General features: G+C 39.5%; 1 protein-coding gene across 5 annotated transcripts in view; it reads right to left on the minus strand.

Moving 5' to 3' along the window:
* LOC126347079 (exportin-7) overlaps window positions 1-26,193 on the minus strand; it is a 214,861-nt gene that overhangs the window by 43,534 nt on the left and 145,134 nt on the right. For 3 of the 5 annotated variants that reach the window (XM_050002241.1, XM_050002243.1, XM_050002244.1), the window contains exons 15-16: window positions 22,834-22,993; window positions 23-213 (exon numbers count right to left, since the gene is read on the minus strand). In XM_050002241.1, the coding sequence (XP_049858198.1) occupies window positions 23-213; window positions 22,834-22,993 (351 nt within the window). Of the gene's footprint in view, window positions 1-22; window positions 214-22,812; window positions 22,994-26,193 lie in introns of all 5 variants that reach the window. The other 2 variants (XM_050002240.1, XM_050002242.1) reach the window with 1 other exon arrangement.

The following is a 26,193-nucleotide window of genomic DNA, read 5'->3' on the forward strand; positions in this document are numbered from 1 at the left end:
ATTGATATGAAAAATGTCTTACCATAGCTGCATATTACTTTGCTTGCCTCTCTGAATAGCAGGATGCCATTGGGAGAGGATACGTCGAATTGTAACCTTTGTGATCTATTTTGTACTAACTCTGCAAACAATTTGAGAACTGGCGTGGTAACCTGAGGATCGTGGTACCATAATTCCACAGCATGCAGAAGGATGGGGGTGTAACTGGGATATCTGTAAACTCAATTAAGGCATATACATCATTTTCTAACAATTTCAGTAACAAGTTTCATTTTATAGTGATCAAAATTTTGTCAACCAAAGTGTCAGAAATGTGCTGAAATTTTAAGAATGAGATAAGCATTAATTTCAGAAAAACATTAGAAATGTAACTTATAGTTACAGCAAAGGTATACACAGTTAAGTAATACTAACACAGAACACATAATCAAATTTGAAGTTTATGTTGGTTTCTAATGTTTGGATAACACACTATGAATAGAATAGCCTTAGCTCACCAGTTTCACCAGAATGGCATTGTTATGTCAAATTTAATTATAAAATAAGATTTAGTTCAAAGGACATAAACAACTGCACTTCATGGTTCAATCATACAATTAACTGCTTCAACTGTTAATAGTTTTATTGGTTCAAAATCATAACCAGTTTTGGACGATTATAAGCCCATCTTCATGCGCACAAGACTGCAAAAGGGGAACGAACAAAGTATAATTATCTCCATTTTTCCATTTGCAGTCTTGTACAGCTGAAGATGGGCTTATATCCCCTGAAACCAGTTATGATTTTGAACTGATAAAACTATTTACAACTGAAACAGTTAATTATCCATTTCCATTAATGATAAAATAAGGACTATATTTAAGTTCCTGGCACAATTTTGTTTACTCTAGTGAACCTTGCCTTTCTATTTTTCATACTTCATAAGTAATGGTAAAATGGAATATTACACTAACACTGATGGTAATCTTGGCAGCAGAATCAAGTGTTAAAAACTATGACTATAATAATAAAAAAGAAACAAGACAAAATTTTATGACAATATTTATGGTGTCGTAGTGAGACCAGTACTAAAATAATCATGTTACTCAAGTGGACTTTGTAATACATTTTATTACTTCTTTAATGAACCTTTTCATATAGGTATTTTCCATGTCAGTCTTGAATAAGGTGTTGTCAGGCCACTTCAACAAAAAGTAAATAAAATAACAGCAAATAATTATGCATTACTACCAGTAATTTTCAAGGAGGTTGTATATAAAGTCAATCATTTAGTGCAGAGAAATATGCTTGGTACGAAAAATTTATTATTTAAGAAAGGACTCAACTAGCTATATTTCCCTTGACATCACTACTTCAGGGGCTTTCTTCAGACAAGCTGAAATGTGCTATCCTGGAGTTGTCAGTCCATTTCACAATAAAAGTACACTCATGCTCATAAATTACGGATAACAGCAGAATGTGGTGCCACACAATGTGGCACTATACAAAACTGGCACTAATAGCATAGGTACATAGGCAACACACACAACACAGATCTGTAAGTCCACGGTATTGGTGATAAGTTGAGAAAACCGCCCGAATCACAAATGCTACAAAACACCACTCTTTCTTGTGCATGTACCCCGACATCAATATGGGATATGATCACCATGTACACGTACACAGGCCCCACAACGGGTTGGCATACTCTGTATCAGGTGGTCGAGCAGCTGCTGGGGTATAGCCTCCCATTCTTGCACGATTGCCTATCGGAGCTCCTTAAGTGTCGTAGGAGTTTGAAGACGTGCAGCAATACATCGATCGAGAGCGTGCTTGATGGGGTTTTGGTCTGGAGAACAGACAGGCCACTCCATTTGCCTGATATCCTCTGTTTCAAGGTACTCCTCCACAATGGAAGCTTGGTGGGGCCGTGCGTTATCATGCATCAACTCTGAAAAGGCGGACATACTGTAGCGCCTGGGCACTTTCCTGTCTGCTGGAATCCTTGCCATAATCTTGACATCACACTTTGTAACACATGGAGGAGCCGCGCTACGACCTGCTGTGTTTGACCAGCCTCCAGTCGCCCTAGCATTCTACCCCTCATAACATCACCAATATGAGTTCTTTGAGCCATTTTCAACACACAGTCACCATTAGCACAACTGAAAACGTCTGCACACTTATTCATTGCACCATACTCTGACATGCACCAATACATCTCTGCATATGTGGACTGCTGCCAGCACCAACGTGCGACGGTCGCAGGTCAAATGCACAACATGGTCACACCCCGAGGTGATTTAAACCCACAAACCACCCACCAGAGCGTTGTTTCACCACATATCAGCATTATCCTTAATTTATGGGCATGAGTGTAGTTGGATATGTTAACAATTATCAACCAGTGTGATTACTTACCACCTCCTGGAACCTACTAGAAAAAAAGATAATAATAATAATAATAATAATAATAATAATAATAATAATAAATGTACACAAGAACCCTTAACACACCCATATAAATCTGTAGGTATTGATACTGATAAGAACCTGAATTGGAAATATTCTGTTACAGACCATCCTAAATGTTTATACTCTACGACTTTTGTATTATGAATAGTATCAGCATATGGATACCGAAACAAAAAGTGGACATTCTTTTCCCCATTTTTGTTCACTTATGTCTTATGGCATCATATTCTGCTGTAGTGAACAGAAGCATATAATAAGGGTAACACATCCTGTCCACGAATCAACCATACTTTGAAAACAAAAGACATAATACTAAGAGGAGAAATATTTAAAAATATCTATCACTCAGTTTGAGTGTTCCACAGAAAGGAGTAACAATGAAAACAATCAATTATTGACAAAATTATTTAATTGGATGGATAAAAAGAATCTACTCACCAAGCGGCAGCAGAACATACTGTTAAAAAAGATGGTTGTAATTGGCAAGCTTTCAGAGCCAGTGGCTGCTCCTTCAGGCAGGAGGGTTGAAGGGAAAGGAAGAGGGGTGAAGGAAAAGGACAGAAGAGGTCTAAGGAAAGGTGTAGATTTTGGGAAAGTCATTCAGAACCGCAGGTCAGGGGAGACTTACCGTATAGTATCAGTCTTTCCTTCTCACCCCATACGGTAAGTCTCCTCTGACCTGCAGTTCTGGGCAACTCTCCGGAAATCTACCCCTTTTCCTATACCTCTCCAGTCCTTTTCCTTCACCTCTCTTCCTTCTCCTTCAACCCTTCTGCCTGAAAGACGAGCCACTGGCTCTGTAAGCTTGCCACTTACAACCATCTTTTATGTGTGTGCTCTGCCACCACTTGGTGAGTAGATTTTTTTATCCACCCAGTTAAATAATTTTGACAGAAAGGAGTGAGGTATTCAGCCATAAAAACCTTTGACTACCTACCCAGTGAGGTAAATAATGCAATGGCTTATAAACTAACTTTAACAATGAAAAATTCAAGATGGAATAATAAAAATATTATGAAAAAGGTAGATTGTTACTCACCACATAGCGGAGATGTAGAGATGCAGAAAGGCGCAACAAAAAGACTATTAGACATGTAAGCTGTCGGACAGAAGGCCTCCTCCTGAAAAACACACACACACACACACACACACACACACACACACACACACTCTACACAAATGCAGCTTGCTCATACACACCTCATTTGTCTCTGCCTGCTAGTGCCAGACTGTGAGCAACTGCGCATGATGGGAGAAGCAGTCTGTTTGGTGGGGGTAAGGAGGAGGCTGGGGTGGGAAGGGGGAGGAAGAGCTGGTTACTTACTGGTGGGGGCAGGTGGGGGAGGATACAGGGATGAGGTGTAGAGAGGGGTAGGGCAGCTAGGTGCAGTCGGGATGCTTATGGGAGGGCAGGGCGGGGAAGGGCTAGTGGGAAACAAGAGAAGTAAACAGACTGAAGGTGTTCTTGTGGAATAGAAGGCTGTGGAGTGGGAACAGGGGAGGGGATAGGTGGGTGTAGGACAACAACTAACAAAGATTGAGGACAGGGGGTTACGATAATGTAGGATATATTGCAGAGAGTGTTTCCACCAGCACATTCATAAAAACTGGTGTTGGTAGGAAGGATCCAGATGGCACAGGCTGTGAAACAGTCATTAAAATGAATAATGTTGTGTTGGGCTTTGTGCTCAGCAAATAGTTGGTCCAGCTGTCTCTTGGCCACAGTTGGTTGGTGGCCATTCATGTGGGCAAACAGCTTGTTGGTTGTCATGCCCGCATAGAATGCAGCATGGTGGTTGCAGCTTAACTTGCAGATCACGTAACTTGTTTCACAGCCCTGCCTTTTATGGATAGGTGATGCTTGTGACTGTGCTGGAGTAGCTCGTGGTGTGAGGATGTATGGGACAGGTCTTGCATCTAGTTCTATTACAGGGGTATGAGCCATGAGGTAAGGAGCTGGGAGCAGGGATTGTGTAGGGATGGATGAGTATATGGGTAGGTTCAGTGGACGGCAGAATACCACTGTTGGAGGGGTGAGAAGAATAGTGGGTAGAGTATTCCTCATTTCAGGGCACAACAAGAGGTAGTTGAAGCCCTGGCGGAGAATGTGGTATGGTCACTTCAGTCCTGGATGGTTCTGACCCACAAGGGGAAGGCTCCTCTGTGGCCACAAGTTCGGCTTTCGGAGGTGGTGGTTGACTGGAGACTGTCCAACCACAGAGGAGCATTCACCTTGTGATTCAGAACCACCCAAGACTGGAGTAACTGAATTCCATTCTCTGCCAATGTTTTGTCTATCTCTCATCGTACCCTGAACTGAGGAATGTCCTACGTACTATCCTCCCCACCCTTTTTACAGCTGTATTCTGCTGCCCACCTAATATACTCATCGATCCCCACATAAACCCTGTTCCCACTCCCTTGTCTCATGGCTCATATCCTTGTAATAGACCAAGATGCAAGATCTGTCCCACACATCCTCCCAATGTCACCTACTGCAGTGTGGTCACAAGCAGGGCTATCTGTGAAACCAATCATGTGATCTAAACGCTAAACTGCAACCACTGTGCTTCATTTTTTGTGGGCTAACAACCAGCAAACTTGCTGTCCGCATGAACGGCTAGTGACAAACTGTGGCCAAGAAACAGCTGGATCACGCAGCTGCTGAACACACTGCCCAACACAACATTCTTCACGTTAATGACTGCTTCACAGTCTGTGGTACCTAGATCCTCCCTACCAAACATCAATTTTTATAAATTGTGTAGTTGGAAACACTCTGCAATATATTGTAAATTGCCGTAATCCGCATGGCCTCAACCTTTGTTAGTCATGTCCCCCATCTCGTCCCTCTATGTTCTCACAAACAGTACTTTACTATCCACCACCCGTAACCTGTTCTACCTCCCACTCCCCACCCCTGCCTCCTCCTCACTCCCACCACCCTAACTGCTTTTCCATCATGCACAGTTGCTCAAAATCTGGTCTCGGCGACTAGAGACAGTGGTGATGTGTGTGTGAGCTGTGTCTGCATTTGCCTGTGTTGTCTATTTCAGAAGAAGGCCTTCCGGCTGAAAGCTTGTGTGTTTAGTAGGCTTTTTTTGCTTGTGTACAACTCAACGTCTCCCCTATATGGTGAGTAGCACTCTATCCTTTACATAAAATTGTCGAAATTAACTTTAAATAAGAAATGAAATAACATCTGCTTGATACCTCCTACTCCACAGAAGAGTTGAATCACGGTATGCATATTAAACAAAAAAACCTTAAGAAATCATGTAAATGGTTAGTATACTGCCATATTTTCCATTACCTTCCCATTCCGTGTAACAGCAAAAGGTTGCAATTATGATCAACAGAACATGCAAATAACTTAACTTAGAGCCAATAAATCAGAAACAATTATCAATGTAAATATTTTTGTGACCTGGCTAACTAACGTTTCTGCTTGTGTGAACAATCATATTATCATGTGCAAATTAAAATATTATGGAATACAACACATAATGGTTTTCTTTCTACCTGCATAACAACAGAGAATATAGGTTCCATGGTGATTGCATAACAGCAGCACTCACAATCTGAAGCACCAAAGCATAGTTTAATCGAAGGTTCTATTTCCAGTTGTCTTTCTTTCTGATGCACATAAATGGTCTTCCACATTCATGACAGAAACTATAAATTTTACCCTTCTGTAGATGATTCAGGTGTATGGATTAAAAGTAACCTTAGAACTGTTTTAGAAATTCTTTCTGGGTATTCAGCCAAGTGACATTATCCAGATGGTGTGATATTTTGACAAACTGACTTGTTACTACATGCAGGCAGCCCTGAAGATTACTACCTGAAGATGGCAACAAGTCAGTCTGCCGAAATATTACACCATTTGGATTTCACCATCCAGCTGAATACCCAACAGCATTTCAAAATAATCATATAGCAAGAAGGCATAAAACCACACTAATCCTCTACATGATAGAGTGGCTAATGAAAGATTTTAGAACATAAATACATGCTTTGATTATCATTAAATTTTGGATTTGACTTGGGTTCACTCAAACAATGAAATACAAGAAGTGGTTAATGTTATGTTTTAGGAACTACAAATATGTTGCAACCTTTATTATAAAAGCCCACACTCTAGAATTAATGAAGCACTAAGTTCTGTTACATTTGCAGTATGCATTGTTACAGATATAGGTGATTTAAAAATTAAGAAAAAAGTTAATGCTGAATATTTCATTAACTAATTAATCACAGAATCATTTTTGAGAAACCTTAACTTACAAGTATAATATATCCAAGCACATAATCATGCTGCAAGTATTAAATCTGATAGTAGTTCTGGTACATGCTGCAGAGAACTCTTCAAAAATTTGGTATTTTGACAATTGCACACTACATTTATCCGCTGATGTCTCCCATTTTCAACAATATCTCTCTTTTCTCAAAAAATAGAGCAAAGCATGAATATTTATAACAGGACAAAATAGTAGCCTCTGAAAATACTTGGAAGTATTGGAGTCAATACATGGGTAGAAATGTATCTGACAACTTGCCACAGCATACATTTTCTTTATATACTAACAGATGCTACAGTATATCCCATTTATTATGTCCCATACACATGATTTAGATTAATAGGCTTCTACCACTGTCCTAATTGCAATGATGACATCTATTACAGTGGAATCACATTAGTACGTCCCTTGTTACTGCATTTTCAATGCATAATATGACTGTTTCTGGGAGTCTCAGTCCCAATTTGCATTAAAAGCATGTTAAAGCGACTCGTTTATTTCTTCTCCTTCTCTGTTTAGTGATTTCAGATTTGATGGAATCTGTACTGTTGGAGCACAGCAACATGTGCCGCTGGGAGATGAGAGTGGTGGGTGCAGGATTTTTGCAGGATATGTGCAGGGATACAGCATTATTCAGTGGTGGCAGCTCTGGAAGTCATACAAATTGTTTTTTACACTAGTTATGATGAAGTAGTACTTACAGGTTGGCAGTAAGACTTCTGCAGTAGCCAAAAAATAAACCAAATATTTATTAGTGTGCAGCTCAATCATTGGCGCTCTTTGTTCGTATTTAGCACTTGACTTATTTGTGTGTGTGTGTGTGTGTGTGTGTGTGTGTGTGTGTGTGTGTGTGTGTGTGTGTGTGCGCGCGCGCGCAAGAAACATAGTGCCAACCCTTCAAGGACAAAAAGACAGTTAAAAAATGAAGAAAAGTGGAACATTATTGAGAAAGTGCGCAAAAATTCACATATGAAGTGTGTTTCTATTTCAGATATTTCTCGCTTTAGCAGACATCTACATCTACATGTACATACATACTCCGCAATCCACCATATGGTCCGTGGCGGAGGGTACCTCGTACCACAACTGGCATCTTCTCTCCCTGTTCCACTTCCAAACACAACAAGGGAAAAATGACTGCCTATATGTCTCTGTACGAGCCCTAATGTCTCTTATCTTACCTTTGTGCTCTTTCCGTGAAATACAAGTTGGCGGCAGTAAAATTGTACTGCAGTCAGCCTCAAATGCTGGTTCTCTAAATTTCCTCAGTAGCGATTCACGAAAAGAACGCCTCCTTTCCTCTAGAGACTCCCGCCCAAGTTCCTGAAGCATTTCTGTAACATTCGCGTGATGATCAAAACTACCAGCAACAAATCTAGCAGCCCGCCTCTGAATTGCTTCTATGTCCTCCCTCAATCGGACCTCATAGGGATCCCAAACGCTTGAGCAGTACTTAAGAATTAGTGTTTTATAAGCGGTATCCTTTACAGGTGAACCACATCTTTCCAAATTCTACCAATGAACCGAAGACCACTATCTGCCTTCCCCACAACTGCCATTACATGCTTGTCCCACTTCATGTTGCTCTGCAATGTTACACCCAAATATTTAATCGACGCGACTGTATCAAGCGCTACACTACTAATGGAGTATTCAAACATTAGGGGATTCTTTTTCCTATTAATCTACATTAATTTACATTTATCTATAATTAGAGTTAGCTGCCATTCTTTACACCAATCACAAATCCTGTCCCAGTCATCTTGTATCCTCCTACAGTCACTCAATGACGACATCTTTCTGTACACCACAGCATCATCAGCAAACAGCCGCACATTGCTATCCACCCGATCCAAAAGATCATTTATGTAGATAGAAAACAACAGCGGACCTACAACACTTCCCTGGGGTACTCCAGATGCTACCCTCACCTCCGATGAATACTCACCATCTGGGACAACATACTGGGTTCTATTACTTAAGAAGTCTTCGAGCCACTCACATATTTAGGAACCAATCCCATATGCTTGTACCTTAGTTAGGAGTCTGCAGTGGGGTACCGAGTTAAACGCTTTCCATAAGTCAAGGAATATGGCACCCGTCTAATACCCTTCATCCATTGTTCGCAAGATATCATGTGAAAAGATGGCTAGTTATGTTTCGCAGGAGCGGTGCTTTCTAAAGCCGTGATCATGCATGGATAGCAATTTCTCTGTCTCAAGGAAATTCATTATATCCTGCAACAAACCGATGTTAAGGATATTGGTCTGTAATTTTGAGGATCCGTCCTTCTAACCTTCTTACATACAGTTGTCACCTGCGCTTTTTTCCAGTTGCTCGGGACTTTACATTGGGCAAGTGATAACGATAAATGCAAGCTAAGTAAGGAGCCAATGCAATAGAGTACTCTCTGTAAAACCAAATTGGAATCCCATCAGGACCTGGTGATTTATTTATTTTCAACCCATTCAGCTGCCTCATAACCCCAGGGATGTCCATCAATATGTCCTCCATACGGGAATCTGTACGAGAGACATACGGCTTCAAGGTTCTCTCCTCAGAGCAGAAGAGGTTGCAGCATTATGCATATGACATTGTCAGTGGTGTGAGGTACCAGTACCAGACAGCACCTTTCTTGAGCGAGGACGACCCCCCCCCCCCCCCCCCCCCAAAAAAATCATGCTATCAACTAGTTATTTCAAAAGTCAGAATTACATGCAAAGCTAAAAACAAAAGCTAATGAAAAAAACAAAGTTCTTTAAGTGTCTTCAAGCCCACCTAGACCAGGCTCCCAAGTGAAGTAGTGGCACTGCCAAATCAGATCTGAAGGGGCAGCCATGGTGGACAGACATGTTGTCAGCTGCAGACAGTTATATTTCAATTTTATGACAATTCAGTAAAGTTTTAATCAGGTCAGAAGGGGCAGTCATGGCAGACAGACATATTGTCTTGTGTCATCAGTCAAATCCAAATTTTGTGCAGGAATAATGAGTCTAAAGCAGTTTAAGAATCCATAACACGTAATCAAGTACTGATGTCACAAGATAAAGTTAGTAAATGCATTAATAACATGTGGCATGTATAATGTTCGTAACTTGCAGTTTCTTGTGTTATGCTACAATAAATACAAGTGGTATCCGTAGAAAAGAATGAATGAATTATTTAATTACATAACATCAGTACCTTGATAATAGTTCATTCCAGCCTCCAGACAATGGACCTACAACCTACGTGCTGCTGTCTGCACAGAGGACGCCTTTAAAAGGCTACAGACTGGTCAAAACTAACAGAACTTAATGCATTTCCATCTGGAATACGTAATGCACGTCGACTGAGCTAAGACGTAGGCAGTTGATATGATGCACAGTAGCCATAGTTTACGCCTTGTACTGCATGGAAATTGACCATTTTCCCATCAAAATTAAGTAAATAGCGAACAAATGAAAAATAACTGAAGCAGTTAGTTTGGAAGGAGGATATGGCAAACAAAGATGAGTTCCTGAGAGTCAGTTTTGAGAATTGGAAAATGTGGTATTGAAGTGAAATAAATAAGCTCGTGCTTCAAATACAAGGTGGAATCCAAAATTTTCGGGACTGGTGCTGCATATCTGATAAGTCAGTGTGCAGAGTGGCATTCAGCTGGGAGGACATGTTGCGCGTCCACAGTGATTTCCGTAATACTCTGTGTTTGGTGTGTGGCGATTTTATGATGGATCTGTGAACAGAACAGTAGGTGTGTATCAAATTCTGTGTGAAATTCAGGAAAAGTGCTACGGAGACCCTTGCAATGATTCAACTGTGTTTACTGTTATGACCCAGAGACAAAGCAACAATTTTCCCACTGGAAGAGCCTGGGATCCCCAAGTGAAGAGCATGATCATCGTTTTCTTTGATACCACGGGAATTGTGCATAAATAATTAGTCCCACTCACCCAAACAGTGAATTCCATGTACTACTGTGACATTTTGCGATGGCTCCGTGAAAACGTGGCAACGACGGCCCGAACTTTGGCGTCAAGGGAACTGGTTGGTGCATCATGATAACGTGCCCTGTCACACGTAATTGCTCACCAGGACCTTTTTTGCAAAAAACAACATGGCAGTTGTAAACCACCCACCATACTCGCCAGATTGGCACCTTGCAATTTCGCAAAACTGAAACTCAAGTTGAAAGGCCATCGGATCGACACTCAAGAGAGGATTCAAGAAGCATTGCTGGTGGTGATAATACACTCTCAAAGAACACGACTTTCAGAAAACGTTTGACCAGCAGCAGAAGTGCTGTGACTGGTGTGTACGTGCAGATGGGAACTACTTCGAGGGTGATGGTGACCATTAGTCCAAAGGTAAGGTTTTCAACAGATGGCAGCACTAGTCCCTAAAATTTTGGCTAGCACCTCGTATACCACTGTGGTTTGTGCTAAAGCAACCTATTTGGCATGAAAGTTAGCACCCACAGATTTCAAATCATCAAATGGCTGGATCGAAAGGGTCAAGAACTGACATAATTTAGTGTACAAATGTGTTTGAGATGAGGATGGTGGAATAAACATTGAGACTATTTAGTCATGGAAAAATACTCTTCCATCAACCATAGAAAGCTGCAGTTCCAACAAAGTTTTTAATCCAGATGAAACAGGCTTATTTTCTCACCATCTGTACGATAGAACTTAAAGAGTACAGGGGAGCGAAATGCCACAGTGGAAAATTTAGTGAAGAGGGGTTAGTTAATTTCTTATTATGTTGTGATGAGAGTTGAACAGAAAAGATGATGCCACTAATAATTGGAAAGGCAAAGAGTACACAATGATTTAAAAATCTGCTGACATTTCCATGAAAATACGAAGTGCGTGAGAAAGTGATGAGACTGAGTTTTTATCTAGCAAAGTTTTTATTTTTGTCAAACAACAATATTGTTATTTTCAAAGTAGTTTCCTTTGGCAACTACACATCAGCAGAGTAATTCCCAGTCTCTGTAGCAACACTGAAATACTCAACTGGGAGGGCCTTTAACTTGTCAGTCACATTCTTTTGAATGTTCTCCAGAGTCCCAAAACGACACCCTTTTAAGAAATTTTCCAATTTTGGGAGAAGGAAATAGTCACAAGGGCTCACATCAGGTGAGTACAAGGGCTGTGGAACAACAGGAATGTCTTCTGAGGTCAAAAATTCAATGGGCGTGTGACATGGGGCATTGTCATGATGCAGCCTCCACTTGTCTGCAACGTCTGGTCTCACCTGATTCATCCTTCTCCAGAGCCTTTCAAGGACATCTTTGTAAAAACACTTGGGTGATAGTTCTGGAGGAACAAAGTCTGTCTGATGTCACAACAGCACACACAACTTTCACAGTTTTGTCAGTTTTTGAAACTGAAGGTCTGACTGAGCAAGGTTCATTTTCAACATGTTCTCAGCCTTTTAAAAATGATTTGTGCCAGTGAAAAATTCATACTCTTGATAAGGCATGTTGCTCATAGGCCTGTTACAACTTTTCAAACATCACAATTGCAGATTCCCCAAGTTTAACACAAAACTTGATGGCATAATGTTGCTCAAAATTCAGCTGTTCGATTCTCTTAACACACAACAAAGCACAACTTCACTGATGGCACTCTCAAAAATCACATGATGGCTGTATCGTTGAAACTTGAGACTAAGCATCTAAAAAAGATTAACACACCGGTCTATATACATAGAACAACACATTGTCAGATCGTTTGCAGCATTGTCAGTATTTCTCTCACCCACAACCCATACGTCTAATGCGAAAGCACGGATTACAAAAACTATATTCCAGCAATCTTGCATGCCTAGGATGCAAGGCTGGTTGTTAGAAGCAGGAAAACCATACTGTTTATTGAACAATGTGCATCGCATCTCCAAGATATGTCGTATCTAGGTAACATAAATGTAGTGGATTTTCCTCCCAACTATACAACCACCTTCAGCCACTTGATCGAGATCTTTTAAAATTCCTGAAACAAAAATACAGGAAGATTTGTGCACATAAGTGGCTGGGAATCTGTATGAGAAAGCACACTCTCAAACCGCTTCAAGAAGTCTGGCTTTCATCAGATACTTATAGAAAGCATCAAGCCAGAAAATGAAGGAAACACAGCTGAACAATGTCATATAATATGGAGCAAGTATAAAACACTGACTACCTTAGCTTTGGTGAATGTTACGAAGGTATTACTGACTATGAAGTATTACATCAGCGGATGGCGGAGAAACAGGAATGTGAAGATGAGGACAAACCAGAACCTTACATGGTGCCTACAATATCAAAAGCTATTGGAACAATGGGCACAGTTAAGTATTGTCTGTTGAGTTTAGATGTCTATGAAGAAGTGATGAATGTAATAACTAAGATGGACAATACAATACTAAAATAAGGACATAAGAAACAGTTAACTACTGACATTTTTTTCAGACCTCTGTGAAGACCAGACTACACACTGTATCTTACTGTATTACAGTATAGTCAGGTGAAGATTATGATATACTGGTAGTTTATTGAAAGGACAGCCCCTATTCAATTACATCTACATACACACTCCACAAACCTCCATACGGTTCGTGGTGGAGGGTACCCTCTGCCACTACCAGTCATTCCCTTTCCTGCTCCACTCATAGATAGAGTGAGGGAAAAATGATTGTTTATATGCTTCTCTATGAGCAATAATTTCTTGTATCTTATCTTCGTGGTCCATACGCAAAATGTTTCTTGGCTGTAGCAGACCTGTTCTGCAGTCAGCTTCAAATGCTGGTTCTCTAAATGTTCTCAATAGTGTTTCTCAAAAAGAACATTGCCTTCCTCCTGAAGCGTGTCCTTAACACTTGTGTGTTGTTCAAACCTCTCAGCAACAAATCTAGCAGCCTGCCTCTGAATTGCTTCAATGTCTTCCTGTAATGTGACCTGGTACAGATCCCAAACAGTTAAGTAATACTCAAGAATAGGTTGCACTAGCATCCTGTATGCAGTCTCCTTTTCAGAAGAATCATATTTTTCTAAAATTCCCCCAATAAACCAAAGTCAACCATTCGCCTTTCCTACCACAATCCTCACATGCTCATTCCATTTCATATTGCTTTGTAATGTTAGCCCAGATATTTACATGACACGACTGCACCAAGCAGGACATTACTGATGCTGTGATTGAACATTTTGGTTTTGTTTTTCCTACTCATCTGCATTAACTTACATTTTTCTACATTTAGAGCAAGTTGCCATCCATTCATCACACCAACTACAAATTTTGTCTGTGCCATCTTGCATCATCCTACAGTCACTCATCATCAGCGAACAACTGCAGACAGCTGTCCATCCTGTCTGCTGGATCATTTATGTACAGAGAAAAAATAATATCGGTACTATCACACTACCCTGTGGCACACCTAGCAATACACTGTCTCTGATGAACACTTGCAATCAAGGACAACATACAGGGTTCTATTGCTTAAAAAGTCTGAGCCACTCACACATCTGAGTACATATTCCATATGTTTGTACCTTCAGTGATGGTCTTGGGGGAGGGGGTTACCATGCCAAATACTTTTCAGAAATCTAACAATGTGGAATCTGCCTGTTGTCCTTCATCCATAGTCCACAGTCCACAGTATATCATGAGAAAAGAGCAAGCCCGAGTTTCACATGAGCGATGATTTCTAAAACCGTGCTGACTAGTGGACATAAGCTTTTCAGTCTCTAGGAAATTGATTATATTCAGACTGAGAAGATGTTCTAGAACTCAGCAGCAAACAAGTGTTAAGGATATTGGCCTGTAATTTTGCGTGTCTGTTCTTTAAACCTTCTTACTTACAGGAATGAACTGCCCTTTTTTCCCACTGGGTGTGAGATTCACAATAAATGCAAGTTAAATATGGCGCCAGTACCCTAAAGAATTCTTTGTTGAAGCGAACTGGGATTCTGTTCGGACCTGTTTTCAGCTGTTTCTCTCTGTCAGTGATGCTCGTTACTATGTCACTCATATGGAAATCTGTGTGATGGTCAAATGACAGTGCGTTTGTATGCATGAGCGATTTCTTAAATGTGGAATTTAAAGCTTCAGTTTTCATTTTGCTATCTTTAACAGGCACACCATACTGGTGAATGAGTGTCTGGATGGAAGTTTTATACCCCCTTAGTGATTTTACATACAGCCAGAATTTTCTTAGGTTCTTCGCCATATCTTTAGTTAAGGTATGGCAACGGTCACCGTAAGTGATTCGCTAATGGAGAAATGATAAATGAACAATAATTGTTTGTATAGAGAATTGTAATAACATCTGAAATATTAAAGTATTTTTATTTTTTCTACACCACAAGCTAGGTTTGCATTTTGGACACATGAGGCTCCACATTCATGTCACATGACTGTCCTGCATTCCAATTGGCTGATGGTAAAAGCATACACATCCAATAAATTGGATCTAGCCAAGGAGAGTGTAATCAAATTTTTGAAACCATTTGCGTGGTGACTCAGGTTAAGGTCCCAGGTATTACATCCTGCAACCATTCATCCTGGTGTGCCCTCATTTGCCAGTAACTGACGAATTTTTTTTTTAAAAAAAATTGCGTGATGGGCTAAAGCTTTAAATAAGTAACTTAATATAAAGTGGTTGCTTGGTGTAATGTTTGTAGTATTAGCGTCATATTCAAGAAATGGGTTAGACCCATGGTATGTGCTTCAAAATTTTATACTTTTAAATCTTTATTGAAATGATTTCAATCATTACTTTTATTCAATTAATTGGTTTAAATGTAATTTTTTATTTCTGCTCCTTTGGTACATCATTTTAATCATCATATTAACTTCTTGAATTGCTCTTATTTTTAATTCACGTAATTCTTTTTCCACTTGGAATCTTAGTGCATGTGATTTTAATAACGCCCATGGATAAAATCAACTTAATTTCTTCCGTTTCGTCATCATATATTTTTGTATATTTAATTCCCTTCATAATTCCTATTCCTCATTTTGCTTGATTTTCGCTTTACTTATAATCCCTTCCTTTGTTCAAATTTTTGCCTGCTTCATTTTGCCCAATGTGTAATAAAAATTTGTGATTTAAGTCTTTGAATAGATTGGCATTTTCAAGAGTTTAAATGTTACAACAGTCTAAAAACAGACATTACTGGATGTGGATATGGTGGGGCATGTGATCAACACATTGTTCTTCCAGCAGTATGTCAGTTCACGAAAATGGAGCCGCTGCTTTTCAATCTAGTAGTTTCTCAGTTTGCCTCATAAGGGCTGAGTGCAATCTGCTTGCCATAAACGCTCGGCACACGGGTTGGTCACCCATCCAAGTGCTAGTCAAGTCGAACAGAGCTTAACTTCGGTGATTTGATGGGAACCGGTGTTACCACTGCGGCAAGGCAATTGGCTATGACAGATAAATAAAAATAAATTAATCAACTACACATGCACAAAGATTTCAAGTAAAAAATGAATGATGGTAATTAAAAACGAAAGCAACTGAATAAATTAATGTCATGATTAAAATGATGTGGCAAAGGAACAGAAATAAAAAATTACATTCAAACTAATTAATGAAATGAAAATAATGATCAAAGTCATTACGATAAACATTTTAAAATAAAAAAATTTTGAAGTACCTAAGAAGATTTGACTCCCATGTGCTCTTGCACATGAAGCTAGTACTATAACCATTACACAATGCAATTGAATCATAATATGTTGCTTATTTAAAGCTGTAGAGCTTCACACGAAATTATAAACATTTTATTTTGTCAATTACTCGCAAACAAGCGACCAGCGCGGTGAATGATTGTAGGATGTAATACCTGAGACTTTAACTTACATACATGAGACTTTAACTTACATCACCATACATATGGTTTCAATAGATGGATCCCATCATTGGGGACCTCTCGTTGTTGGTGTATAAGACACAAAAATGCACTACCATGTAATTCTAAATGTTTCTGGGTGTGATATTCAGAGCATGTTCTTGAACATGTGAACCTTGAATTATAATTAACTGAGACAGCTTGTCAGGAAGTGTGGCATTAACAGATCGTATATTATCACAAATATGGTACCCTTAATTTCACATTTTCATCAAAGAAAAAATCTAATTATTATGAAATAGGTAGTTTTCTGTAGGTTATGGTGTTTAAAATCTGCAGCCCTTTCAGAAACATGCTAACGAGATTCCACTGTACTGGTATCAGGAATGCAAGTAGTCTGAAGAGCCATAAAGACTCATAACGAAAGTTAGTAGCACTCATGCCAGCCCCCCCCCCCCCCCCCTCACCCTCCAAACACCCTACCATCTTCCCCAAAGTTATCTGAAAACAGGATGTCATTTACCCAGTTCCTTACTCCTTACTGCTGTACTGAACTACACGGAAACATACTGTACATGTCTTCTGAAGGGCTATAAAGTTCTTTCCAAGGGGCACACTTGAACCTTTGCAATCAATCCAGTAGCATGTTAAGTTTGTTAAACAATTCCTCTATGTTTCTCTGATGTTCAAACATACAGAGATGGTTGAACAATATTCACTTTACATTGGCATACACTAATGTTTTCCTATTCCTTTTGGAGGTTGCTCTTCCTTAGAAGGAGAAGCAGTTCCCAAAGCAGCCACTAGAACACTACTGACAATTTCACACTGTCTATTTAGACAAATTCTCCTTTCTGCCCACAAGCCATTTTTACAGATGGTGGTGATCTCGCAAGCTCAAACTTAACATATGCAGCTATACGACATTAAAACATTGTATACGCTAAAGTTCCTATGAAGAAAAAGGGCAAGTCAAGTGTAGGACAAAATTAGGCAAACAATCAGAGACTTATAATAATGTAACTGCAAGTAAATGGAACATATTGTTAGTCAGTCAGTTCATGAATCATGGCAAAAAAAGTGACAAAAGTTGGGGGATGGGGGTGGGGGAGATATTACTTATCAGCGATAAAAGTGATTAATTCCCCCACACCCTCCATTACACCCAAGGTAGTCTTTTCTGTGAAGGTTACAACTCTTTGCCGCAAATAGTCAATACATTTTAATTGTATTTGCGTAGTGTGATGTGCAGTCATACTGTTACCTGAACTGTAAATAAGAGTGTCGCAAATATGGATGAACCAAGTAATGGCAAAACGAGGTGGAAAAACTCTCAGAGTTCTCTTGGCTCATTCTAGATTTTTTCAAATTTTTAATTTCTGTGGTATTTTGCAGTTGTTCAGCTCAGCATGAAGTAGACATTGCTCTTAAAAATTGTCCAATTTGTAGATATTTTATTAATATCAGTATGGCAGTGAATCTTTCAAATCTTCCTGTTTGTAAAATGGTATCAGTCCATCATGAGTAATGGCATCTATTTTCATAATCAATGTAAATCATCAGTCTCTGAAAATATAACGTAATTGGAGTCAGTGGCTCCTTGAACCCGGGGTCAGGGGAGACTTACCAGACGGGATGCGAGAAGGAAGAAATGATAGTTGGAGACAGCACCAGACGAGATTCGAAAATCTTTTTCCATAAGATCATTTATGGCAAGGCTACTGACCCATGAGATGACTATTTAGAACTGTAATTGATAGAATTTTGATTAAAAGACACACAACCAAACAACAACATTTGCACCATTACCTACACACAGGCAATGCACTATGGCAAAAGGCCATAAACACAAATACTAGAGTAAAAAGAATGTGCCAAAGGAACAATTTTCATTATGCTCTTGAGACTAAGTCTGAAGGGAAATGTTTTAGGAGAGAGAATCATATTAATCTCAAGAGTAACAGAGTAACTAAGGAAACAGAAACCTGCCCAAACGAAGCCCAAGGGTTATGTGGGAAATGCCACAAAATGTTTAAGTTAATTACCTACTCATTTTTTCCCCAGTAAATAGTTTACTGAAAGTATGGGGTTATGTGAGGTTTCCAGTGCCATGTGATAATTTTAATAAAACCAAGGTTATCACACTGTTTGAACACAGTTTAACAATGTTTCGCAAAACTGAATCGGTTTGTTTGTACAACCTGTTCACTTTCCAAAGAGCTGCGGCACAGTGACTGATGCGAGACGGCATTTCGATATAAATCAAATGACCTCAATTAGTACCCACAGCTGTTTCAGAACAGCCAACCATAGTTAGCAGACGACAGTACGCTGAATGTGTCTACAAGCTCATTAAGATATGTAGAGTTATGTAACACATGAAATTCCAAATCAAAGACATGTGATATGCATTTGAATCTGATATGGTTTAAATTTTATGATGTGTTCAATGAAGCTATTCTTTGCTACATAATATGTAGCAGTTGCTTCATTAATCAAACTTATTATTAAAGGTATTTGAATGCCTTTTTGCTACTTCTAAAGATGCATATATTTCACTTTACACAGTTTGTTTTATCTGTTGAAAACATTGTTAGTTGTTGTATTTTTGTCCGAATCCTGCTTATATCTGGAAATGTCATCCGCAGCCACATTTTTAATAGTTGCAAATACGCATTTCAAATACCTTTAACCAAAAATGAAGAACTATAATCAAATCTAGTTTAGCTGATAGAGGTAAATTTCACACAATTAACAATTTTTATTGCTTTTGCAGAAAATATATAACCACAAGTACATTAAATCTGAACACACTGAAATATTATACAGTGGGTCCTTGTTACTCCAGACTATCAATCCACCCAAATCATGCACAATAACTTCAAGTGTCACCAGCATGTGATTCTTAGTCATCGCTGCATGATCCAGAACTCTGCTCAAAGTCACCATGACAAAGGAGGTTGTCCTCAGTCCTGCCGAGATGAAAAGAGCTTTTTGAAAACTTTTCACCACCAGTTCTTGCAGCATTGACTGCCAAGCAGCCAAAATCCAACAGCACACTTCTGACACAGATGCATACCACAACCAGTCTCCTGGTGTCAAAGTTGTATTGTTCATCATGTAATCTCTATAGAATTGTCTTATACTAGCTGTGAATGGATGATTCATACACACATCCAAAGGCTGCAACACACTTGCCATGACACCAGGAATAATAACTAGGTCACAGTTGCCTTTTTTCGGATTCTGTTTCACCCAAGTCACCTGTGTACCAGCAGAAACTATCCAACACAAACATTGATTTTGAGCAAAGAAGAGCTCCTTGCCGCTTATTCCAAATTGCTGAAGTCCGGTACAGGATCAGTTCCTCTGTAGTCCATCCACCATTAAAAGTTCTTACAATGAAACTAGGTGGGAAGATTTCTCTCTTGGGCAGAGTTTTCCAATTACAAACCACATAAGGTGGAAATTTCTGTCCATCAGCTGTAATGCTTAACATCACTGTGCACTGCTGCTTTTCAGCACATGTACATATTTGCATAGTAAATTTGCCTATGTTATTTATTGTAGTGCTGCTCAACATATCAAAATTAATCAGCATTTGGTGTACATTCCCTATCTGGGAAAGAAAATAATTTTTGCATTGATGTCAGTTTGTGCAATGCTAGAAAAATATCAAATTGTAGAAACAGATAGTGTGTGTTGTTGCATAAATTGCAAAACCCACCCATGTGAAACGTTAAATTTTACAGGTGAAATGTTTCTTTTACATGCTATCAGCCTTCAATTTGAATGATTTCAGTCAGAATGCAATATCCACATTTTCTTTCTGAATTACAAAGTCAAGCAAGTCTTTTTTCACACTTGGATGTTTGCACCTTTACCCTTTAAATGCACACCAATATTCCGAACTATTTTGGAGTTTCTTTTCACTTGCACACAACCAACGAATGTTTTTTTTTTTTTTTCATCAACATCAAATCCATATCAAGCTCCGGCTTTACATATTCCTCTAGAAAGCTGATAACTTGAAATTAGTACGCTCCTTTTCCATCGTCACTCACAAACCAAAAGATCAACTTTTCTCTCACTCTCAAATTGCTTACACTGTCCCTGGAATTAGTCATGTCACCAGACCTCCATAAAAATCTTGTCTTTCCATGACACGTGTGTCAGATGTAGAAAGTCTGCCACCTCACAGCAAAGCTATTCTATTCTGCCAAGTTAGAAGTACACTGTAGTCATGTGGTGTTGAAGAAAGGGAAGGGGAGAGAAGAAACTCAAAAGACTAACTGAACTTTCTTGTAAATTTAGTAGTGCAGCCTATATTTGAGATTTACTTTTTACTAGTATTTCATGTAAAAAGTTTAGGTGCAGCTTATATTTGCACATAAATGGTTTGCAAACAGTAAAACCAAGCTTATTATTATGTTTGAAGCACTTTTAAGTATTAAAAGGTCAGTGGGCCTGAAATGTGAGAAAATCAAATTCACCAAGACTGAACCCACCCAGACCTTTGGTCCTCCTCATACAGCACGAGACAAGGGTCCAAGAGATGCTGCAAATCATGGGTATTACATATTGTTTACTAGCACGAAGAACAGCAACAGCACAACCTGATCAGAACATTTGCAAGGATTCAAACCAATGTTTTGGAATTATAAATAAGTAGCTTTACTGCCAAATGCTTGTTCTAGGTGCCTCCTATAATGCACTTTGGTCCTGGTGGGCCAAAGTGGCAGCTTGTCATACATTTCCAGTATATGTATATGACAAAAATTTTGCATACATGATGATGACTAAAATAATGTGGAATCAGTAGTTTTCAATGGTACAATACGAAACTGGCAGTTTTAATAGAAAGTCCTGAAATTTGGCATACTACACACTCCCATGAAAAGATGTCAAATTTGAGATCAGCAGATTACTAATATTGGAAATCAATAGATGTTTAATATTGAAATTTGATCTTGTGTTATTGTGCCAATACTGAAGTTCACGACAGCCTTAAAATGACTGTTAATCGCCATGTAAAAAACTGATGCCCTTCATCTGACAACAATAAAAATGGCCTAAATCTAATGATCTCTCTTTCAGTAACAATTTTATTCATCAAAGTCACATTTCCCAACACTTTTGCACAACAAACAGTACCACACGATGCATTTTGGTGTGATTTTCATGCAACCTATCAACTGAAATGTTTATTTTCACAGAATGCATGAATAAATATGAAAGCGACCAAATATGGAATTGTAGCTTTGAAAATATATAAAACAACATGGCACATGTTCAGTTTGTTTCTGTCACAGTATATGACATGACGTCCTGCAAAATGCACTGCCATTTACAATAGAAAGAATAACTGAAATTATGCTACATGAGTAGTATGACAGCTTCTTAAGGAATCGCATTCTCTGGCTTCACTCAACTACATAAAATAGTACTCTTGTTTTTGGATGTCCAGCTATGTTGGCAATTTTACTTATGTAACAATATTTTAATAAATGATACAGTCCTACTCCAATGGCACTATGATCTTATGTCTGCTGGCTGCCTGAACCCCCAAGACACACATCTAAATCTTCATAACTCACTGAATAGTACTCACATTCTATCTTTGTCATCAATTTTCTATTCATTATTATTCTATTCATCCAATTCATTATTATATTTTTATAACTACTGCACATCATTTTCATAATATAAACTGAACAGTTTTACGCTGAGACGACCAGTTCTTCTCGAAATCATTAGACTAATCCTGAGTTACAAGCAAGTTGGTAATATGTGCTGAGATTTTTCCAAATCAAGTTTAACTTGTTTACGATGTACAAATCACACAGAGGTTTCAATGGCACTTCAATGAAAATAGCAATAGGAAAAACAAGGTATGTTTAGCTGCTCAACTTCAGAGTAACCCATGGAGCAGAACAAAGACTAGTGGAATTCAAACTACCTCTTGTCTGTACCGTCAAGTTTCTTTCAGAAAGCTTACTGTTTGAATTTAATTGAATAGTGTTGCTCAAAACATGCTGAAGGGACAGGTAAGCAAACCCTACCAAGAAGTGCTAAGAGCACCCTCTCAGTTTTCTCAAACACATTCACGACTAGCTTTGCAGAATGTATTAAACAGGTATTCATGCTTTATTAATTCACTCTGTAAGTAACAGACACAACAGTTTGAAACTGAACCACATTTTCCATTGTTTAATCACATTACACATATACAAAATATACCTTGTCTGCAGGAAAGGATACATCCAATCAAACAACATCATATATGACGTTTTTGTATTAAAAGCATAAGCCAGTCCTCTCAGATCTCGTGCAAGCCCTATTAGAGCTTTCTTTGCTTCTTCTGATGCGAAAAGTGGAGTTTCAGCAGATGCTAACATAGTGCCAATTGATTCAAAAGCAGCTGAAACAATTACAGAAAAATTATTTCATTAACAAATTTTGAGGTACGTTTAAACAAATAACAAATAATGGGTTTGTTTACAAATAACTTTCCTGCTACCAGTCTCTGTTTTCCTTTATTTATATTTTACATGAGGTTTTTCAGGAAATTTCTTAATGTACTATGCCATTTATTCATAATGATTTTGATCTGTGGAATTCTGCATTGTTCTATCTAAGTTTTCCTGTGGTCTATTTCTGTACAATCAAACAATTTTCTGTGCACACTACACATCAAGAATAACTAACTTACATAAGCAGTTACGAAGGTGTTTTTAGATATAGTCAACTAAGACATTTACCTTAATAATCTGGATCATAATTTCTTTATATCTATTTACAATAGTGCCTTTTCTATGTGCTACTATTTTCAAGTTACTGCCAAAGCACCTGAAATTCACTGATTCACTCCAAAGTTTTTCATTTAATATTTGTTGTCTTCATACTTTTTGTAATGTGAATATATCTCCAGCACATCTAACAGATCCATTTTACACTCTGCATTTAGTCAGTGGAGTACTTTTACATTTTGTACTACTTTTCCAAATGCGTGTCCTGTGTGTGTGTGTGTGTGTGTGTGTGTGTGTGTGTGTGTGTGTGTGTGTGTGTGTGTGTGTGACTATTGCTGAAGTAGCGTGTCTGTTGTCTGTGTAGGGTTTAATGTGCGCTGTATGCCTGGTGTTGAAATCTCAGCCAGTTTGTCCTACGTAAAAGATGGAGCATTCCTGGCATGTTACTTTGTATATTCCAGAGTTGAGTAGTATGGGTCATGATCAAACTGTATGTTGTGTATTACTTTTTGTTCTAGTTCATTAGATTTACTTTGAGAGTTTCAAAAATATTTGTAATCTTCTGTGATATATTATCAACATACACTCCTGGAAATTGAAATAAGAACACCGTGAATTCATTGTCCCAGGAAGGGGAAACTTTATTGACACATTCCTGGGGTCAGATACATCACATGATCACACTGACAGAACCACAGGCACATAGACACAGGCAACAGAACATGCACAATGTCGGCACTAGTACAGTGTATATCCACCTTTCGCAGCAATGCAGGCTGCTATTCTCCCATGGAGACGATCGTAGAGATGCTGGATGTAGTCCTGTGAATGGCTTGCCATGCCATTTCCACCTGGGGCCTCAGTTGAACCAGCATTCTTGCTGGACGTGCAGGCTGCGTGAGACGACGCTTCATCCAGTCCCAAACATGCTCAATGGGGGACAGATCCGGAGATCTTGCTGGCCAGGGTAGTTGACTTACACCTTATAGAGCATGTTGCGTGGCACGGGATACATGCGGACGTGCATTGTCCTGTTGGAACAGCAAGTTCCCTTGCCGGTCTAGGAATGGTAGAACGATGGGTTCGATGACGGTTTGGATGTACCGTGCACTATTCAGTGTCCCCTCGACGATCACCAGAGGTGTACGGCCAGTGTAGGACATCGCTCCCTACACAATGATGCCGGATGTTGGCCCTGTGTGCCTCGGTCGTATGCAGTCCTGATTGTGGCGCTCACCTGCACGGCGCCAAACACACACACGACCATCATTGGCACCAAGGCAGAAGCGACTCTCATCGCTGAATACGACACGTCTCCATTCGTCCCTCCATTCACTCCTGTCGCGACACCACTGGAGGCGGGCTGCACGATGTTGGGGCGTGAACGGAAGACGGCCTAACGGTGTGCGGGACCGTAGCCCAGCTTCATGGAGACGGTTGCGAATGGTCCTCGCCGATACCCCAGGAGCAACAGTGTCCCTAATTTGCTGGGAAGTGGCGGTGCGTTCCCCTACAGCACTGCATAGGATTCTAACGGTCTTGGCGTGCATCCGTGCGTCGCTGCGGTCCGGTCCCAGGTCGACGGGCACGTGCACCTTCCGCCGACCACTGGCAACAACATCGATGTACTGTTGAGACCTCACGCCCCACGTGTTGAGCAATTCGGCAGTACGTCCACCCGGCCTCCCGCATGCCCACTATGCGCCCTTGCTCAAAGTCCGTCAACTGCACATACGGTTCACGTCAACGCTGTCGCGGCATGCTACCAGTGTTAAAGACTGCGATGGAGCTCCGTATGCCACGGCAAACTGGCTGACACTGACGGCGGCGGTGCACAAATGTTGCGCAGCTAGTGCCATTCAACGGCCAACACCGCGGTTCCTGGTGTGTCCGCTGTGCCGTGCGTGTGATCATTGCTTGTACAGCCCTCTCGCAGTGTCCGGAGCAAGTATGGTGGGTCTGACACACAGGTGTCAATGTGTTCTTTTTTCCATTTCCAGGAGTGTATATTTGTTTTTGTCTTCTTCTTCTTCTTCTTCTTCTTCTTCTTCTTCTTCTGTGGTGTGGTTCATGTCTAGGTCTTTCTTCACTTTTTCCAAAAATGCGTCAACCATGGAAGCAACATTTATAAGGATGCAGATGACCTAGCATCATCTATATCTGCAAAAACTGAATTTTATAGGGTATATGGACACAGCATGCTGCCGTTGGCAAAATGGGATGCCCAGGACATAATAGACATTCACAACTGCTTCAGTAGTATATGTGAGAAAATTACATTTACAGTGGAAAATGAACAAAACAAATTATTTGACCTTCAATAGTAGACAACAGAACATACAAATTTAAAATTTATAGGAAAAATACAATGATTCTACCTAGGACAAACAGGTCGAGACTTCAACACCAGGTACACACAGCACATTGAAGCTTAAAGCCTACACACACACACACACACACACACACACACACACACACACACACACACACACACACAAAGACACACTACTTCAGCAACAGCCATACACATACACAACACAGGAAACACATTCAGAAAAGTAGAGCAAAATATCAAATTACCCAACAACTAAATAACAGGCATAAAATAGATTTGTTAGAAGAACTACAAATATTCACATTCCAAAAAATACAAGGATAAAATATTAAATGAAGAAGCTGAAGCTGAAACAGAAACAGTGAATTTCATCAGATGCTCCGACTGTATACTTATATAAAAATAGTAACACAGAGAAATAAGCACCACTGTTAGTAGATATAACATGATCTAATTTATCAAGATAAATACCTTATGTACAGATGTATATCATATTCTGTTTAAGATCTTTAGCATTATTTCTCCTGACATCTAGAA

The sequence above is a fragment of the Schistocerca gregaria genome, chromosome 1 (assembly GCF_023897955.1).
Source record: "Schistocerca gregaria isolate iqSchGreg1 chromosome 1, iqSchGreg1.2, whole genome shotgun sequence".
NCBI lineage: Eukaryota > Metazoa > Arthropoda > Insecta > Orthoptera > Acrididae > Schistocerca > Schistocerca gregaria.